We start from the raw sequence: 19552 nt of genomic DNA, 5'->3' as shown, positions 1-19552 counted from the left end.
GGGACAAGGGAGCAAGGTTATTCCTACATCTGTTGGAATGGACAGGATCTTATCTGATTGTTGCTGGAGTAAGTCTTGTGGAAATAACCTACAATAATAAAATGCATTTGTGACACACCATGATAGGAAAACTTATAGGGAACCAGGAGCATGGCCATCTCGCGTGACTTGTTTTGAAGGGCACTGCAATCACAATTTAGGATGTGTATATGTGCATAGGTATATACATAAGAAAATGCAGTTTACAGCTCTTTTATTTAGGATATGTATATTTGTATCATGACTGGGCACAAGAAATCCTGATCAAATATAAAAGAGTGTGTGCTCTCTCTCTCTCTCTCTGCAAAGTAATCTATTGGGGCATGATCCTGCCAAAGAACCTTTAAATCTCATTGGCTTCAGAAGGGAGAGATTTTAAGTACCGTATTTTTTCGCTCTATAACACGCACCCGACCATAACACGCACGTAGTTTTTAGAGGAGGAAAATCCGTAGGCATGCCACCCGTAGGCATTCCCTCCATAACACACACAGACATTTCCCCTTACTTTCTAGGAGGAAAAAAGTGAGAGTTATGGTTCAAAAAATACGGTATATGTCTAAGACTCCCACTGATACCCTTTGGGTTTTAAAGTGCTCTACTTGGATAAATCATGCTCAGTATTTTCAAACTGCACTTCTGAATGTGCAGCCTTAGTACAGTCTTAACAATGAATGTGCAGATTTCTCCAGGGTAATGCAAGGTGCAAATATTTAATTTCCAGTTCCAAGATCACAATCACATTCTATACACTTACAAAAATAATGTAAAGGTCATTTTTGCCAAGATCATTTTTGTGCCAAGTTATAAAACCCCAACAGGGAGCATCCTAGATGCTCTGACATATGTTCATAACAATTATTGTGTGAAAGGCGCCACTATAATGTGTATCCAAGAATGTTCCTTTGTGTGCCAATTTCAACATGATTAAAATGGGTAAAATATTGATACTGAAGACTACCTGTGGTCCTACATCTATATGCAAAGCATTATGATAAGCAAAATAACTCTTAGCTAAAATAGTGGTCACAAGAACATTCAAATTTTAAGGTTGCTTTTTGGTTCAGACACCATACTAAGTGTATTCAGAAGCTCAGGGTAAACACAATCAGCTCTGCTATCCACATGATTATGGCACATGAGATTGAACACCCAATAAGACTTACGTCTCTTGAAAAAATGGCCTAAGAAAAAAACATATGAAAATAATCATTATTCCATTAGTATGTTCATTTCATGGAAAAGGCTTTGAAAGTACGCAAATGAGGTAGGGCCCTAGTGATACGGCTTATTGGCGAAAACCATTTCCTCAGAAATAATGTACACAAATCAAAAACCAAACGCCTTGTCTGGGGAATAGGTAGGAAAGCATGGGTGGAGGAGGGCGTAGAAATATAAACAATGTCTCAGACTATGAATTATTCTGCTAATCCCAAGGGCTAGATTTACAAAATATCTGACCAGTGTTTAAATTTTTAACCTTAAATTGAATACTGATTAGAACGTTTTTTAGAGAGGAGATCATAGACCAGTGAGAAATCAAACAACTGTCATGTAATTTTTTTTGCGGGGGTAGGGGGAAGCGGCGGGGAAGGGAATAATTATATATAAAACTTTTAGCTGAGTTAATCAAGCAAAGTGAATCAATGATCTAAAAGAGGTCAGTTACATAATCTAATTGCACATTGTAATTTCTCAATGAAACGTCTAATATTTTCCCTTAGATTTTATTATATCTGTGCAGTTAAAGTTAGTCATTCCTAAGGAGGCCATCCTAAACTTGTTTACATAAATTCCACTGAATTCACTGGTATGTATTTCTGATCAATTCTTGTTATGGCATCTCATCTCTTTCCTTCAAAGAGCGCAAACTCCATAGCACAGACATAGTGAGGCTGCGTATACAGCATACATTTAAAGCACATTCTTCCCCAACCATCCAAAGAATCCTGAGAATTGTAGTTTACCCCCCCCCACAGCAACAGTTCCCAGCACCCTTAGCAAACTACAGTACCCAGTATTCTGGTGGGGGGGGGGGTTCTTTAAAATGTACAATGAGTACGCAGCCGGAGGATCATTTTGCACTTTTCTGTGAAAGCTCAGTGGTTTAGAGCACAGTGCCACCCGCATCCCTTATCTGGCTATCTAGGGTAATGTTGTGGCCAGGAGCCATCTCAAGCTGTGGATCCAATTCTTAAGAGGTGTTAAGAACTTCCAAGACCAGCTATTCTATTGGATAAAAGCATCTCTGTCTCAGCTTTAAGCATTAACCCACAACCAGTTCATTACTGAAGTGAACCTTTGTTTAGGACTTCCATTTTCTTTCTAGAACTAAATGGAAAGGAGAGGAAATGGTATCATCAGCATAATGTGAATGCCACACCACATCCCAAATCTCTAGACATCCTTACACAAGAGCTCATATATATGTTATGTAGAACTGGAAACAAAATGTGCTGGATCCCTAAGTCTAAGCCCATGGGGTTGAGCAACGGCTTCCCAGTACCACCATCTAAGATCTGCTTTCCAGGAAGAACTAGAGTCATTATAAAACAGTGCATACAAGCCACATCCTGGGCAGGTGATTTAGATGAATATTAAGGTCAATTACACTGAAAGTAACTCATAGGGCAAAAAGAATCACGAGGGACCATCTTTCCCAGGTCAGTTCCCATGGAAGATCATGCACAAGGGCAAGCAATGTTATCTCAGTCTACAGGGTGGAAACTAGAAATCTGAAAAAAGGGAAAAGGCAGTCTATAGGCAGAAGTATTGCTAGGAGAAAATATGTACATAAATTTATCACGCACTGTTTTGCTACGACATTCCTTTAACAACTAACACTGGAAAATTAACATAATAGGCCGTCTTCCATCAAAAGGAAGGGAAACATTGTATCTTGTATAATTACGTGTTATTTATATTTTAAACAAATTCCAATTGTATTACTAATGGTAAACAGAAACACTGTTTTCTGCCCCAGAGGCTAAAGTTGTTTGCTTGCACAGGACATTACTACACACAGTGAAGAGTGCTCTTCCTGACTTAGATGAATCACACTCTTTTGATTTCTTAGGTCTAGTAATTTAAAATTGAACTAGAGTGAAGTTATAGTGGTGTTTGTATGAAATTTTCTTCCAGGCCACAAGTATGCATCTATTGTACTGACTTGTTGTCCATGAATTTAATGCTGACGGCTATGAGCTTGTGGATTTCTTCAGTCACATCCTGCCCTGTCAGGTTTTGTAAGAGTCTAGTCACTGGGTATTAACTACTGGAATTATACTGGACATCACATGAGGCACAATATATTGTAAACAGAAATTCTTTCTCGTTATTTTAATTACACATGTGCAATGCCCCTAGTCTTGGAAGCCACAGGCTACATGAAAACTTTAAGAAGCAATTGCCAGATCACATAGCTAGCCTTCCACCAAAGCAGATTTTCTGATTACTATGAAGCATTTTGCACTAATATTAATATTTTAAAGACACAGAATTCACAGCATTCCTACCTGACGACCATGCTAACTTGACTTTGTAAACGTTTTTAGTGAAAACTCACTTGTTTACAGAGTTAGATTAGAAGAAGCTGCTTCCATTTTGAAAGTTTGGTACACATGCATCCAATCTAAACAGTATTTAATTTTCAAAGTGTATTGTGAGCATCTGTACCTATAAAAAGAATTTCTTCATAGATTAATAGAAAATACTGTTGCACTCGGGTCCTGCTTAAAAGGGCTTACCATAGGCATTTTACAGGTAACTGTGAGAACAGAATGCTGGACTAGATAGGCTCTTCTTAAGTTTTTAGGAAGTCATTTACTTCTAGAATAGAGCCAGACAGTAGAAAGACTAGGTCCTATTTACATGTAATGGAAAGCCATGGTCAGAAACATACAATGGTTTACCACAAATGAGCAGTATGCTGGTACACACTGTGCAAATCACTGCACTGCTGCTACCTTTTTCCGTGCCAGCTGTGATCCCAAGAAAATCCCCACCACACCCCAAATTTAGGGGGGAAACCTCCTTAGTAAAAAATTTCCACTGGGATAGCAGGCAGGGAAAGGGTTAAACATCTCAATGCGCTCCATGCTGATGAAAATCATGCTTTTAACTGTAACATAAACCAACCCACTATGCATTTGGGTTTATGTCTAAATATGACCATGAATTGAATGAATTCTGAGTAAGACAACCAAATCTCTGACAAGCTTTGTTCTTTAAACTAGTGTGTTTGCAAAGTGTGGTATGCAGATGGGGGTACATGAAATGGCTTCAAAGGGTATTATTAAAACTAAATTCTCACAAGAAGGGATCTCAATTAATATAGAGGTATACAAGCACTTATTATCAAATTTCCAGAAAACCACAACTTACCCTATAGAAAGCAGTTGTTAGTGGCAGCAGTGCTGCAGCAATGTTGTACTCTTCTGACGTTGAACAATCCTTCAAGTTGAAACAAAAAGAGGGGAAGTTAGCAAGTTATTCTAATCAGCTTGCAATTTCAACTGTAATTATTAGGATTACCCACAGAGAGCTTTGAAGACGAGAAAGATCCCTACTCAATCATGATAGAAGCAAATGTAGCCTCCTGGTAGTTCTTTAAAAAACAACCCTGAAACAATCTGGAAAACAGAAAAAACTTCCATCTGAGATGTCTATTTACATCTAACCAATCCTTTTGGTACCTATATTATAATAAAGCCTCTTTACACCCCAGATTGCATCAGTGTAGCCAGGTACAGTGTGGTCAGTATATTTGTGTCAGTGCGCCAGGTAGCTCAGTTGGTTTAGAGTATGGTGCTGATAATGCCAAGGTTGTGGGTTTGACCCCCTTATGGGCCACCTGCATATTCCTGCATTGCAGGTTAGACTAGATGACCCACAGGGTTCCTTCCAACTCTACAGTTCTATGATTCTTTTATCTTTGTGCCTGTGTTGGGAAGTATCTGAGTTCAGAGAAGGCACCTTAGGGAAAGCCCATGTCATTTAGACAGCAAGAGACCATTTTAAAAAATAGTCTATTTGTGTAACTTGGGGATACCAGGCTGTGCCACCCCATACTGATCAGATTTCATCAAGCAGAATGAATGAGGGAACTGTAGAGCTCTGGATTATAGGTTGCAAAAGAAAAAGTAAGGCACCCTGGATTGTCACAAATTGCCAGACAAATCCAAGAAGGACATAGGTTTGACATGAAGTCACACTTCCCTCTGTATAAAAGAGAAGTACTATATTAAATTGCAATAAATAGAACATACAATATTATTTTGTGGAATTTCTTTTGAATATAGAATCCAAGTTTCATTGACAATAGTATGGTTTTTAAATGCAGATGATGGTGAATAGTGTAGTAATGCCAGGCTTTATATATAAAAACACTAAGATGCTAAAATCCAGGATTCACAAACATACTTCTTCCAATGATTTCTTCCCCACTCATCTGCAATCCCAGAGACTAGATACAATAATTAGCCATAGGCTGTTTAACAACAATTGCCACTGTTGTGATGGTTTCCACTGGCCTCCAGTAATGTTTGAGATTTTCTTCCTCTTGAGCTGCATCAGCACTACTGCAGAGTTCTAGATTCTGTACGTACTTTCCTTACGCTTCTGACAATTCATTCAGTGCATTTAGATTTTGTATGCATTTTTAGTTTAATTTAGTTTCCACATGACATCAGTACATTAAAATAAATGACAAAAACCACACAAGCAACAATGTAAAGAGCACTGGAAAGCTAAATTTAGAATATTTGTTCGGATTGTAACCATTTGATTTCAATCTCCGTAAACATTTCAAAAAGTTAACTGAGCAGCCAAGAATGCAACTCAGGTTTTTCCAAAGTGAGTATAAATCAAGCGATTGCAAACCAAATTAAAATCAACCCACAATTGCAATAAAAAGAAGCAGATGGTTCTTTATGCGTTTTAGGGTTTAAATATGTATGCGTATATTTATTCTTGCCCTTAATAATTTATACCACTATTTTCTTAGCAGCAATTAATCTACTTGGAAAGTTAATACTGGAACCTGAAAGGACCAAGAGTGTCAGGAGTTATGAGAACAAGGAAATAAAAGGGATTTTAAAAAAATAATAGAGCAAGAGGAAAAAGAAAGTGTATGCTAGAAAAGGTTTAATATTCAGTATGCTTAAGTTATGGTATCAGTGAGACATCCAAGAAGGTGGGGTGAGTGGGAGCATAGTCAACTACATATATATATATTCAAGGCTGATTGTGACCTCTTTCTCTTGCTCATCAGGTTGGCCTCTACATGCCTGAGTGACTGCCACCTGGTTATGCTGCACTGTTGCCTCTTAAAATTTGTCATGTTAAGGCATCTGAAGGCAGTCCTGTTTAGGGAAGTTTTTAATGTTTTATGTTTTATCAAGTTTTTACAATTGAGCTGGGAGCTTCCCAGAGTAGAAACCCAGTCAGATGGGTAGGGTATTTATTATTATTATTATTATTATTATTATTATTATTATTGAGTACAAACCATGGAGGGGGTGGGCAGAGAGATTGGACAAATCAGACAGCAGGAGAGATGAGACAGATTAGTTGCTCCTTTGTTTCTCTTTTGCTGTAGCCATTTTAGGAAAAAACCATAGCAGGAGAGGGAATTAGAAATGGTACCATAGGAAATAATGAAAATTGTCAGGTGAGTGTTCTCATAATAAGCTAACAAACAATTTCTTAGGAACTTGGTTTTTTGCTCCATAAGCAGCAACTGTGTATATAGTTGTTCTACATTTACTAAAGTGAATCATTATTTTTCCCATTAAAACATTATCTGATGTCTTTCCTACTAATTTGTCAGGGTTTCCCCCAGTCAACCAAAAACCAAGTTCTATTCTGAAAATGATTATAAAAGGTGCATGAAGGGATATACTGTGCTACAGCTTCATGCCTAGCTGTCACACTACCATGAAATCATACTAGTTGCTCCTTCAAACAATCTCCCCCAAAACTTGACAAGCCAAACCAAAAAGCTAGGTCTGATTTATTCATGTTTATCGGATTTGTTATTAAGCTTGGAACGTACGTGTTATTAAAGGCTGACTAGTCCATAGATTATCCTATTTCTGGTGCATTCCCCAGCACAAAAATGGTTCAGGAGGAGCCAGGCATTCATAGGTTTGAGTGAATTCAAGATGGGAAGGGGGGGGGGGAATGAGGGTTGAATGCAATTTTTCACTAGTCAGACTTGGAGACAATTAGTTCTACTGCAACCCAAAACAAATTTTACCTAGATTTACCCTCAATAGTATTGTTAAGTTTTGGCAATACAAAACATCTGTCTTGAGCAGCTCTACAGTACTTTAAAACTAATAGCGGTCAAAATCAGTGATGACACTGATAGAGTAAGATTCATTGTTCCTTCATTCTTCTCTTACAATAGAAAAAAAGCTCAACCGTCACAGAAGAGTGATTTCCTACATTTCACATCAGTATTGTCACTTATTGTAACAAAAAACTATTAAACCTAAGGGCTCATGTTCTTCACTTCCCCCCCTTAAGACAATGATAAAATACAAGAATGACAGCCCCTATGTTTCTGCACATCTGAGTTTCTTTAGCAAAAATGCCATGCATGTTTCTGAAAACTGTCATGAGGCCCATAGCAATAAAGTTCAGCATACTCAGGCTGTAATCTTCTCCCAAGGAAATGGTTGGGATGCCAAGATGCCTTTTGACTTTTATTTCACAGCAGGACTTCATTCGCTGCAACTCTGTCCAAACCTTAAACTACAACATCTGTGATATACTGGCCCACAACAGAATTTGTAGAACTATTCTACAAATAGTTTTTAAATTAAGCAGTGGGATGCTTTATAACACATGACAAACTAGGAAGACAAAAAATATCAATAGACGCTGAGCATTACTGCTGCTCCAGAGGATAGGAACCAAATCAATGGATTCAAATTACAACAAAGGGGATTCCAAATAAGAATTAGGAAGAACTTTCTGATGGTGAGAGCTGCTCTGACAATGGAACAGACTACCTTAGAAGATGGTGGACTGGAAAAACACATTTTTCCCAAGATTAGGAATAGAGCAAGAAGATGGTATATGTATGATATGCACCAAGTGTGCTTCCACAGGGGGCTCATCACTAACACTACAGACACATCTTCAATTCTCCTCAAGTGGTGTGATATTTCCCTTTTACCTGAAATGGTAGGATATTTCTCCCTCATCCAGGTCTTGTTCAAGAACTGGATTCTTCCTTTTTTAAGGAAGTTGATGTCTGCAGAAGCAGCAAACAGGACTCTGAAACTTTTATTCCAGATGAAACAAAAATTTAGGAAAATGAAAATAAGAGTGATAGGCAGCTGAAAAATGTCTGTTGTAGAAGGCCTAAACATAGCATTCTGTGCTGTTAGGAGGAAAACTAAGCAGATGTTAAGTGGGTTTTTTTTATTAAACTAACGTGCCTATATGAAAGGTACTGTATAGAACACAACACCTGACCTTTAATTGTCCACAAGTCACACATTTCAAATGAATTTATAATAATAATAATTTATTATTTGTACCCCACCCATCTGGCTGGGTTTCCCCAGCCACTCTGGGCGGCTTCCATAGAAACCAAAAATACACTAAAATATCACAGATTAAAAACTTGGTAGGTGGCACCTGCAAGCTTTCATTAACTTATATGATAGTTATATCATAGTTAGATATCTATAGTTAGATAATGAAAGAATCCATTATTTTCCCATACATTCCTTGTTGGGTTAATATTTTGAAAGTGTGCAAGCCTACAATATAAACCTAAAGTGATTTAATTGCCATAGTTTCCTTCTCTATGTTGTACTTTTGAAAGGAATCTAGGAATGTTTAAGAATTACCAGCTACTGTTCCCAGGAATCCCAAGGGAAAGCCAGGACAGTTAAAAAGATATCCTACTTAACAGTGCTATTTTGCAAGTATGATAATGCTACAATGGAGTACAGTACATAATGAAATATAATTATTTATTTTATAAAATTTATATGCTGCTTGATTATAGAAAAAATCTCAAACCTAAACAGATGACACCAGACACAGTAGGATTGGGGGCATGTGGGTTATGGCTTTCATAACACTGGGCAACAATTTTTTACTTTTTGAATGTTGTCTAGATTTCTACAATTGATTTAGGGTATTTTTGCACTGCTGAATCAGGAAATGGCATCCGTTTTTCTCCATCAGGTCAGGTTTACTGTAAACTGAATGGTGGGCATTGATAAAGGTAAGTACACGTAAATTGCATGTTGCTTCACCCTTTTTCAAACATCAGGGCTTGAACTTCCCTTTCTTGGAACTCCTGGAATGCTCAGCGGCAGGGAGGTCTCTCTTCAGAGTCCAACAGTAGTCAGCCATCATGGCTGTGTCCCAGCGACCCTGATACCTGGTCTCCATCTCTTTCATGTCCTGATGGAATCTCTCCCCCTGCTCGTCACTCATTGAACCCAGGTTCTCAGGAAACCGGTCCATATGTGAAAATAGGTAGTGCATCTTGACGCTCATGTTGCAGCCCAGGTTTCTGAAAGCAGTCAGCATGTTGTTGACAAGTTCTGCATAGTTTCTGGCCTTATTGTTGCCAAGAAAGTTCTTCACTACCAGAACAAATGCCTTCCATGCTTCCAGTTCCACTTCGTTCATTGACTTTCCGAACTCTGGATCTCTGATGAGCTGACGGATATGAGGACCATCAAAAATGCAAGCTTTCAACTTCTCCAAGGTCAATCCTGGAAAAGCCTGGCACAAGCAAGTGAAGCAGTCACCATCCTTGTCCAGAGCCTCGGTGAACTGCTTGATTAAGCCGAGCTTGATGTGCAGCGGTGGGAAGAGTATTTTGTCTCTGTCCACCAGAGGGTCGTTGATGACGTTCCTTTTTTTGCAAGGCACCAATTCCTCCCGCACAGGTCAGTCCTTCTTCGTGTAATGCCCTACTATCCCACAGGCACAGAAAACATGGGTACTTGGTGAAGCCAGACTGTTGTCCCAACAAAAAGTTCACCATCTTCAGGTCAACACAAATAAACCACTTATGCTGATCATAACCAATTTTCTCCAGCACATACTTCACCGCTTCATAGTTCTCCTTCAGTGTACTCGAGTGAGCCAGGGGTATAGAGGTAAACTGGTTGCCGTTGTATAGCAGAACACATTTCAGTGATCGCTTGCTGCTGTCAATGAACAGTCTCCAATCTTTGGGTTCGTACTGTGGCACTCCAAGCTTGAGCAGAAGCTGCGCAATATCTGCACAATACACCAAGTCCTTCTCTTCCGAGAAAAAACGTAGGTACTCTTGATGCCTGTTGCGGAAGAAGCTGATGCGAGCACTGTCAGAGAGGAGTTTTTTTTCCTTCAATCTGGATGCCAACAGTTCGGCAGAGTCCTTTGACAAGCTGAGGTTACAAACGAGATCATTCAACTTCTTTTGGGAAAATGGATGTGGAGCATCATCTTCAAGAACCACTTCTTTTTCTTCATGTCCTTCAACACTGGAGGCATCTTCGTCACTAATGTCAGGAAGTTCTCCGAAGATATGCACTGGAATTTCATCAAAATGAGCTACAGGACGACGTGCTGATTGAAGATCAGGATACTTGAGGCTGCTCTGGTTCTTTCTGTTGATCCCAGCCGCACCAATTTATGGAAGATTTCGAGGTTTTATGACTTCAAACTGATCCCTTTTCGACATAATCACCCAGAACTATCGGACCTGAATACTTCTTGTCATTAAAATAATCATTTCCAATCAAAACAATTATTCGACATGGCATTTTACCCCCACCAACTTCTTCTAAAATGCTCCACACAAGCGTACATGTGAACAAAAACGTAAAAAAAGACATGTGGCCATAGCTCAAAAACTTGACCTGATTGAGCAAAACCAACGTGATTTTTGGATTCAGCGCATCAGATTCGTCCTAAATCAACTGAAAAAACGCAGACAACAAATTTGTTGTTGACCAGTGTAATCCATGATTTGCAATATACTGCAGGCTTCAGTTACTTTAGATCGTATTCCAGTTGATCAAAACCACGTGGTACAAATGCCTTCAGAATCTCACTCTCACCCTGATATGCAAGGTATAGAAAAACAGAGTGCATCTGCTTTGACTATCCTTCACTGGTTCCCAATGCTTCTGGCACAGTGGAACATTATGATAGTGGCTACATGCAAAATGACAATGCAGCAATACTCTTCATAAGCTGAAAGGCAACTGTGCTAAGGTTAGGGGGCAGGGGTAGCCCAAGGCAATTTGGCACCTGAGGTGAAACATCCCACTTCTGCCTCCACAATTGGGGGGGGGGGGGATATAAGGTATTGTCCTCAAGGGCTGCCTGAAGCCCAGCAGCATAGCTGGGTTGCGGAAAGTCTCTCCTCTGGCTGAACCAGCAGGAGTGGAGGCGTTTTGCAGAGGCTTGCTGCCAATCCCTCTCTGCCCCTAGAGGCCAGGGATACCAGCAGCAAAGCTGGGGGGCAGAACCGCTTGAGGCGGCTGCTTCACCCCACCTTATGAGTGGAATGGCTCTGTTAGGGAGGAAAGGAACATGAAAGAGGTGGCTTAGTATGGTGTGAGAACCAGATATACAAAGTGCATGCGTATCAAAAGTTACATTACAAATATAGTGATCTCAAAGTAACATAAAAAGCACTAATAAATAATTACATATGCAGTTTGATTATTTATGCGTCCAGCAACATAAACTGATCAATTGTTAATGTTCTTATACATTTACTAAGAAAATATATAGAGGAAAAAATAATGTTTCCAAAGAGAATTAAAATAGTAATGGTGGGAATTAAATCTGCTATGTGTGTCATCCGGATGACTAGCAATGAAGTCTCAGTAAGCAGCACGTAGCAAGCACATTAAACAAAGCTTAATTAGAAGATCAGGGCTTCAAGTAATTTGAACAATTTGCTTGGTCATTGCTCTGAATCATCTCAGCCATCAGTCACATATTCTTGCATCGATTGAGCTTAATCTCCAGATGACTTTAAAGTTTTACAGGCTGAAGCAAACACCGAGTTAAAACAAAAAGCAGGAATGTGAAACCCACATAACCCATGGGACAAGCAGAATCAGATTAGCACGTAACAGGCATCTCTCTGTTTAAATTACTCTTTTTAAAATAGTCAACTCAAGATAGGGAATAATTCCTTCGATTTTTCTTTTTTCATTTGATCCTGTCTTGAAGCTACACCTCCAGCATTCAGCCTTACATGCCCATCTCCTCAGTTTGTACCTCACTCTCAGTTGTGCTCAGGGAAGTCAGAAATCAGAATGAAAGCAGCCCTCTGCTCCAGGGGATACAGCCCTTTGGCCTATGGGGGCACATTTTGCCCCAGTCCTTACTGCATGCACATCTACAGAGAATGCAATTTCATTTAACTCTGAGGAAACTATTAATACTGCTTCCACTAGCAAAGTCCAGAATCTGAAGGTAAGGAAGAAACAAAGAAAAATTGTGGCACAATGGCAGGGTTGCCATACATCCGGATGTTCCCAGACATATCTGGAATACTGTAGTCAGCAACAGTGCCTGGGTGAAAATCCGGATGTATGGCAGCCCATGTTGGCAGTGCTGTTTTTCCATTAAAAAAGGTTAGTAACTTAACCGAATTTTCACTGTTTGAAATATGGCAACGCTACACAATGGCAACTATAAAACAAATAGCACTCTTCCATTGGATCACAGGGGGTGCACAAGGAATTTATTTAGCTCCCCCTGCAAGACACACGATTTTCTTTATGAAAATCCCCACTGCTCTGAAGCTACCACTGTTATTGTGACCACTACAGCAAAAGAAAAATAGTATGAGTAATTCTATAAATATTTGTCGCTGTGAGGAGCAGTGAACTGAATGTTACAATACAATAACCTCCCTTTGGAAATACATAAAATCTTGGAGTGTACATGTGCATGTTAGGAAGTGAATCAAGAAAGATGAGTCTTAAATTACATGAAATCTTCCTAAAACTTTACAGTTATTTCCATTTGCTAGAGGATATGACATTGTAGAAAAGTACATAATCACTTCCCATAACTAGATTCTGCAACAATTTAGTCAATGTAGTAAAACTGCTTGCTATAAAAAAAGGGGAAAACCCCTGCTCTGTCACAAGAGAACAAAAAAAAAAAAAAAAAAAAAGGTAATCATGAAAATCCCCTTGCAAAAGGAGGATCATTTTGACATCTAGCACAATTTAGAAATACCATCTCTGGGCTTTCTGAATTCCCCAGACTGTTATGCAGGGCTAAATTTCTAACTCTTAAATAAAAATCATAGGAACTATGGAGAGTATGAATTTAAGAATGCATTGCTGGTACAAAAACATGTAAATTGGCACAATGATAAAAATACTTAAGAACATAAAGCTATAGAGAAAACAAAGTAACTTCAAAGAAACAGCATCTGTTTTATCCAGGTATAATTCTAATTTTTTTTTTTGCAAAAGACAGGAGGAAGAGGCAAGAATAAACACACTGCATTTTTCCATCTGGCATCCGTCTGTCTTGAGAGACAATTGAGTGCACTTATGGGAGTGAAGTCAAACTGCTGCTTTAGCAGCACTGAAGAGACTTTTCTGTCCCTCACTTACCTCTACAGCATGTGCAGAAATTGCCTTCTTGGACCCACTATTGACCTTGTCCACTTAATCTGCTGGAGCCGGTCTTCACATCAAGAAGTCCCTAACTCACTGAGGGTTTGAGATGCATCGGCTACCCGCACCTAGTTTAGCTGGCTGGTTGAAGCTGTTCCCTTGCTGTGACTGCTGACACATGCTGACAGCCTCTAGGAGCCACAGGTGAGAGCCGAGTGCAGGGTGGGGACCAAAGGTGGACAAACGACCCCGGAAGGAGCATGGCCTGCCCCCCACCAGGATTGGATTGGATAGTAATGAACAGACAACTAAGCAGAGCACACACACTTCTCTCACCAGAGCCATTAAAGTAAAGTAGCACTTTAGGCTGTGATAAAATTGTAGTCACACCCTCTGAAGTTATTGATCAGGTTTTTCATTTAGGTTAACCATTACCCACACAACTTTGGCAATGTATGTCCAAACCCCAGAGGAAGGCAAATGCTTTCTGGAACAGTTAAAAAAACCGGATGATGCAGACAGCCAAACAGATAACCCTATTGTAATACTGACCTCAGAAAGTTTCCATGCTAGTTTAGATTGTGGCAATATGAAGAAGATAAGTAGCTTTGCACAGCTGTATTATATTATAAATACTTGCTGAACTTCTGATCTACCTGATTGTATTTTGTTGTAAATGGCTCATTTATAGAGCTTAATCCCTAGACCTGCCCCAGAGAGACGTTTCCCCCCTAAAATGTATATATTTAAAAAGCTTATCCCTCCCCCTCAAATATTAGTTGGATTTGCTTGTTTTTAGCCTGTGGCTCAATTGCTCCAATTGTGGCTCAATTGCTCCAATTCTGCCTCTGAGTACAGATGAATGGATTTCTCCAATTCCATTCTGTTTTTATTCAACTTCTGTATTATGCCCTGGGGTTGTGCTCTAGGTGCCTTCCAACAGGACAGGAGCATTTCAGAACATTGATAACAGATTTTGCTTTGGTGCAAAAAAGTAAATACAAAATAATACTTCCCTCAAAGACAGAAAGAATTTCCCAAAGGAATAAACATTTAAGTTGCATTTCTCTAGAAGTGTTCTGAAGCAGAGTTAAAACAAAATATGGTACCTCACTTCCACTGAAAATCATGCTTATTCTGTTGAAAAGAGAAAAAAACTACTTCCTCCAGAATATACATATTTTCCTCTTTTGATCTGTTTATTTATTTAGATTAAAAAATTGTATTTATTGCATTATATTTAGCACCAAAACCAAGCATTTGCATGTAATACAGGAGCATAATTTATATAATTAGCCAGTTCGCGTAATAAGCACATTAGGCCAATCAAATTAAGCTAAATCAATTAGGCTAGTGCCAATTGGACCTTCCTCCCATTAGAAACAGCAGGTACAGAGTAGCAATCTGATTGGAATAATGGCAAACTCAAAGGATTAAAGTTCCCTTCCACCCATGCCATGGTCTTAACCTGACTTCCCTCACCATATTGTTCTCCCGCCCCACATGACAAACATCACATGGCCCTGAGAAACAGCACACTTGGCAGAAATACTAATGACAGCTAACCAATAAAAAGTTGAGGGGCTTATTAGTGACATTGATTTTAGTTTAATTTATGAATATCAAACATGCACTTTAATCTTGGATTCAGAGTCTGGGGAGACACACAATAGATTGCTCTTTTTACAGAATAATACAAACTCCATGACTTTTCTCCTGTCAACACTATCATCAGACATGTTTTAATGCACTATATGGTTGCAGAAGCCAATTTTATGTTTTTATAAATTTCTATATAAAGAAAACATTTCATTCTTTATTGACATTTTTAAGCTTATCTAGAAGGAGAAGACAAGTTCGGCATTTAAAAATAATCTTTATAAAGAAAACATTTCATTCTTTATTAACATTCCACATTTAAACTGAGATTTGCATGCTGCTTCAAGTGTAAGTGATACGAGTAGCACACACACTTTTACTTTATATGGAATTCATTGCTATTTAATAGTAATATCGGCACAGATCATTTTCTTGTGTCTTGCCAATCTATATGTTTTCCCACTTCCCACTGTGCCCAAGGCATCAGGTAAAAGAACCACTGCATCCATGTCTCGGCTTACTTACCCGACTACTATGCTCTCTCACTGTCACCATTTCCCCAGATGTAGCTGGTGTAGGAGGAAGACTTAATAAGCAGAAGGGCAACAGTCCATGCACATCCTTCCCAGTCAATCCCCATCCTTCAAGTCACCTACAGCTTCAGCTGGAGTGAGAAGCTCCATTGGAGAGCTCTTGCAGTTGCCTAGTGTGATAGCTGTATCTATATCTATGGTCCTTACTCCCTCCCTACACAGATAGCTTTTAAAAACCTAGAGCTATTTACACCTCCTGGTACTCTATGGGAAAGTTAGAGGTGCTGGAAAAGCACCAACCATATTGTTTTATCAAGCCGTGATAGGTAGTAAAATTTCATTTTAGTTTGACTTTATTTTTGAATGCTATATTCATTAAATGTATTAATTTCATAGGAAAGCAGTAGAAGTAGAAACTGTCTTATTACATGTGAAATTAAACGGATTGCCTTCCAAGGGTTTCTAAGCAAAAACCACAGCTTGAAAACAAATAATTGAAATAGCTTCTCAATGATTCTTGAACATTTTGCGGATTACGACATGGCCCAAATGGAGATGTCGTTTATAACAGTAGTACACAAGTTTAATAAACAATATAAAATTATCTAAACCAAAAGGAATCTAATTAACATAAGTAAAACTAAATGTAGTATTTGTTGTTTGGCTAATGTATTTGTTACATACAACTTTTTAGACAAACAGTGGTTAGGAACAACATATTAAAATAGGGAGATGTGCAGAACTAAGAAAATCTAGCAAGAAATGTAATCACCTGCTTAGCTTAAATGCAAATGGTTACTTTAGGTATGTCCAACGTGCTCCTCGACCTTTTTCAAGAAGACCAAACTCATCTGGGCTAGTGCAACTGGCAATACGTTTCTTTAGATCCTGGCCTAAAGACTATGATATGGCTCCCTTCATAGAGTCACCAAGATCCTTTTAATTTGGAAATCCAGTTCCTTTTTATTAAACCACTGAGAACAACCACAGATAAAAATGTTTCACCAGCCTCTTCAATTCAGATGAAACCATGTTTTCCCCATACTTCTTGTTAACTTAAGAGTAGCCTGATCCAGCAGGCTCGTCTTATGTTCTTAAGAATTAGAAGACTGTAACATTGAATTCCACCCTTTAGTCTAATAAAATATTGTGAAGAAAAGGTACATAGACCTATTATAGCATATGCGTAATTGTTCTGAATATAGGGTATTTGATTCATAGTTGGTTTTTTTAATTCTCATAAATGTCTACCTCCTCACACTCAGGCAAGCAACAGAGGTTATCAGACAGAAAACATCAACAGAAATTCTTTTCTTAACACACTGCATATTTTATTTGCTATTCTTTCTGTAACTGGGGTTTGTTTTTTGGCAACATGGGAGAAACTGGTGAAAACCATAAATAGTGATTTAATCTAACTGAGCAATTTTAGCATCACATTAACTTTAATCCCTAGTTAATGCACAAAGAATGAAAATATGCTAACACATGACAAGGCATAGTAATATGATATATGCAAACATCTCAGGTGAAATGAGGCATGAGGTATGTCAAATTTTTCATTCAACAAGTCCTTCTGCTACAGTTATCCACAAAACAGTTTTATTGCTTGAACTATTCTGCTGAATGCATGACCATTTGAGAAGTTTGATTTATAAACAGCATAAAATGAAATTTCATTTATTCTCCTAAGAAACCAAAGTGACTTTTAGTTCTCAGACTGAATCCTTCTAGACAAAGCCTTCTTCCATTTTGTTTTTATTAAAGGTATTTTTATCCTGCCTTTCTATCGAAATATACTTATGATGGTTAACAAAAGTAATTTAAAATCAACAAATTCTCCATGGACTAGATGGAATAGACAGTAAGGACTGACACGATCCGAGACCAGGAAGAAGAGACATTGGATGAAGATTGGAAAAAATTATAAATAAAAACTTTCTATTTGGGGAACTAGCTTAAAATTAATGAATATTAGGGAAAATGTTGGAATGAAACTATATGACTCTAGCAGAAATGATATCAGGAGTTATGTATATTTGAAAACTAAGATTTAAGCTTTAAGGTATTTTAGGGTAAGATAAGGTTAAATAAACTAAGGTAATTTGAATAACAGAATATGGGGAAAGATGGAAAGGATTTGTTGAGCTAATTATTGGGTTAAATTGTTAAGATAAATTTTGTAACAAAAATTGAGAAAGATGGAAAGAATTTGCTGAAATAACTAGTTGAACTGGAATGCAAGAAGGGAGGTGTGAGGAGGTCAATGAAACAAGCAAATGGAAGTTATAGATATGTAATCTGGGATTTGTGTTTTTTTTTTCCTGTCTTCCTTTTTTCTTTTTATCTTTTTGCTGTACTGGTTTTTGCGTTTTCTTTTTTCTCTTTTTTATGTATTATTGTGTTGTTTTTTATATTTTTTTATTCTCTATAATTCTGAAACTACTAATAAATATAATTTTTTTTAAAAATCAACAAAATCTCATACCATATTTACAGAAATGACCAAATAAAAATGGAAAAAGTCAGAAAATATACCTAAGAGAATAAACAGCAGCATGCAACTAATCACACAAAAAGTAGTAGATGGTAAGTAACTATAACGTACTATATTTCCAAAGAAAAAGGTGTTTGCTCTCTGCTGGAGGGAAATTGGCAGGTCCCTGGGGAGATAACAGTTCTAAAGACTGGGGACAATCACCAATTATGATGATCTGAGTACTGGGCAGCTTGCTTTTGGAGGATGTGGTCCTTCAAATATCAACTCACATCTATAGGCTATCCTTGCCCATGTCCGGAAGATAAGAGCTCATTCTGGCAAAGACCAGATAAGGCTGGTAACATGTTTCTAGAGTATATTACTTCAGACTGCAGATAGGAATTCACATGGTTGAAAGACCCTCCATATCTCTGCACAAACAGAACCAGGTAATGGACAGAAAGGTTTTATCCCTGGCATGCTAGTTTTTATGCAAGGGGGTGTTCTCATACAAAGGAAGATAACAGTTGTGTAAGTCCCAATATGCATCCTGAAGTTGTGTAGGCCAGACACAGCTTTGCCACCTAATCTGCACTTTTGTGAGAAGTAGGCTTAAATGACTCTAATACAGATGTTCACCAGTCCTTGGCTATGAGTTTTTGCTAGCTCATAAAATTCTGAACTCAAACTGCAGGTTGCATTCTGATTTTAAATGCCCCATGTCTTTGAACTGTGCTGCATTTGATTGTCCTTCTATGATAGTTATGAGATTCTGTGAACATCAGCTGAAACAAGTGAGCAGTATCAATCATGGGCAGGCATTCCCAGTAAGCCTGCAATACTTTGTCCTTTTCGCCTTGGAACGTCTACGTTAAAACAGGCTAGGTCAGCAATGATTACTCTCTGTGTTTTAAGTGTTTGCTGCCAGCATCAATCCTCTTAGAAGAAAACACTTGGTTAGCAAACCCTTGTTACAGCTTGGGGTTTGTCTGGAATGAGACAAACCATGAGCCAAGGTTCAGATGATATGATAAGCCAAATCATGGCTTGGTTTAATAATGAAAAGGACAAGGGAAGAGCAAAGCAGCTGTTAGCATAGTGTGACTTAGCATGATATGTAAAGTAGGCCTGTGTGTAATTCTTTACTCTGAGTGTTTTCATTATTATGATTTTTTTTAAAAAAAAGTTCATAGCAAAAGTTCTTAAAGTGCTTTTAAAATTCACCGTTGTTTGAGTCAAGAGAAAATATTAAAACCTCATTATGAAACTTGCTACCC

General features: G+C 38.2%; 1 protein-coding gene across 2 annotated transcripts in view; it reads right to left on the bottom strand.

Moving 5' to 3' along the window:
• Positions 1–19552, bottom strand: part of SBF2 (SET binding factor 2) — a 212872-nt gene that overhangs the window by 54122 nt on the left and 139198 nt on the right. For both annotated transcript variants that reach the window (XM_081013068.1, XM_081013069.1), the window contains exon 17: positions 4423–4491. In XM_081013068.1, the coding sequence (XP_080869194.1) occupies positions 4423–4491 (69 nt within the window). The remainder of the gene's footprint in view (positions 1–4422; positions 4492–19552) is intronic.

This window comes from Podarcis pityusensis, assembly GCF_964106645.2.
Source record: "Podarcis pityusensis genome assembly, chromosome: 1".
Lineage (NCBI taxonomy): Eukaryota > Metazoa > Chordata > Lepidosauria > Squamata > Lacertidae > Podarcis > Podarcis pityusensis.
This window is presented reverse-complemented; position numbering and strand designations above follow the sequence as displayed.